The following is a 1,570-nucleotide window of genomic DNA, read 5'->3' on the forward strand; positions in this document are numbered from 1 at the left end:
CCTTTCTCTGTGATAACTCCAGCTGTGTCAAGTTGACACAAAAATAGCCAGTACAGTATCTAAGAGTTAATTCAAGCAGACTTGTTAAGGGACAGTTTGATATCTAATTTTTTTCTAAACTTGTGTCTAGAATTTCTGACAGTAGTCAATATTTTTTTATTTAATTTTTAATCTTTTGAGAATTTCCTGTATGAGAACAGTAGGTGACAATTGTCCTTTAAGCTTCCATCTATTTTCTCTGCAACAAAGCCAAAGGCCTAGGACAAGTGCCAAGTTGCTGGGAGAAATTTTCAGACTTAGAAATGTACCAAATACTTGAGATGCTTGTAATTTTAGGTTTGATAGGCATATTTGATATTTTTAAATTTAAAATAATTAAGTTAAACCTTTTCTGAGGCATTACCAGACATGATGTGTGTGTGTAGCATTGTTTAGCACAGGATACAGAGGTCACTGATAGTCATGTGCAGGTCATCTGTAGAGCTAGGGTGGCTACATCTATGTCTCAGTTTAGTTTGTCCTTTTTCTTTGAGGAAATTGGTTTGTATTTAGTCCTGGCTTGTGTTTGTCTGTGATATTTAGAATATTCTGGAGGTTCCCTTTCCATCCCTCTTTCTCTGTGATAGCTTTGCTCTTTTCTCCTGGATTTTTGTTCTGGACATGCTGGGTATCATAATTCATCATTGCTGGAATATTATTAAATTTATTGTATTGCAATAATTACTATCTGAGTTGCCTTTTAAAGTATGATACTGCTTGTTTCTTAAGATTGAGAACTCGATTACAAGCATCTCAAGTATTTGGTACATTTCTGAGTTCGAATTGGATTTTCTGATTCTGTGTTTGTGTATATTTTCATTTAATGTTACTACTGCAAAGAATATGTTTAACCTTGCTCAAATGTATTTTAAAATTGTTACATTTAGTAATTACTATGCAAATGATACATTATTTTCTGTACACATTGAAAGATTTGTGAACATCTTTTATGTTTAGATGTTGTAATATGAAATAAGATTAAAATGTAAATAGTGGCATGAGCAGTTGCTTTTCTTTTTCCTCAGGAGGACAGCAAGCAAGCACAATTCTTGGCTTTGGCTGTTGTGTACTTTATCTCTGTTCTGATGGTCTCAAAGTACAGAGACATTTTGGAACCCCAAGATGAAAGACACAGTCAGTCTCTTAAGGAAACTAGTAGTGATAATGGGAATGCATCGCTTCCTGGTGAGTCTCCAGGTTTTAGTCTCTGGTACTGAAAGTTCACATAAAGCCTTACCTGGTTAAGACACCGATTCTGGAAACTCTGTGTAAAGTGAGACCATAGTATTACATTTACTAAGAGCAAACTATTTTAACTATGTTTACTAATAACTTCAATTTACATGTTGTATAATCATTTCAATTGCTAATGAGTTTTATACTGTAAGTGGTCCATCTAATTTAAAGATGAGAAAGTGTTAGTCCTTTTTTTGTTTTTTTTAATTTTTAATATTTTTTATTACATATTTTCCTCAATTACATTTCCAATGCTATCCCAAAAGTCCCCCATAGCGCCCCCCACTTCCCTACC

At 33.7% G+C, this 1,570-nt stretch overlaps 1 protein-coding gene across 3 annotated transcripts in view; it reads left to right on the forward strand.

Moving 5' to 3' along the window:
* Window positions 1-1,570, forward strand: part of Lrba (LPS responsive beige-like anchor protein) — a 591,176-nt gene that overhangs the window by 124,699 nt on the left and 464,907 nt on the right. For all 3 annotated transcript variants that reach the window (XM_029475138.1, XM_021158804.2, XM_021158805.2), the window contains exon 29: window positions 1,065-1,224. In XM_029475138.1, the coding sequence (XP_029330998.1) occupies window positions 1,065-1,224 (160 nt within the window). The remainder of the gene's footprint in view (window positions 1-1,064; window positions 1,225-1,570) is intronic.

Source organism: Mus caroli, chromosome 3 (genome assembly GCF_900094665.2).
Source record: "Mus caroli chromosome 3, CAROLI_EIJ_v1.1, whole genome shotgun sequence".
Classification (NCBI taxonomy): Eukaryota; Metazoa; Chordata; class Mammalia; order Rodentia; family Muridae; genus Mus; species Mus caroli.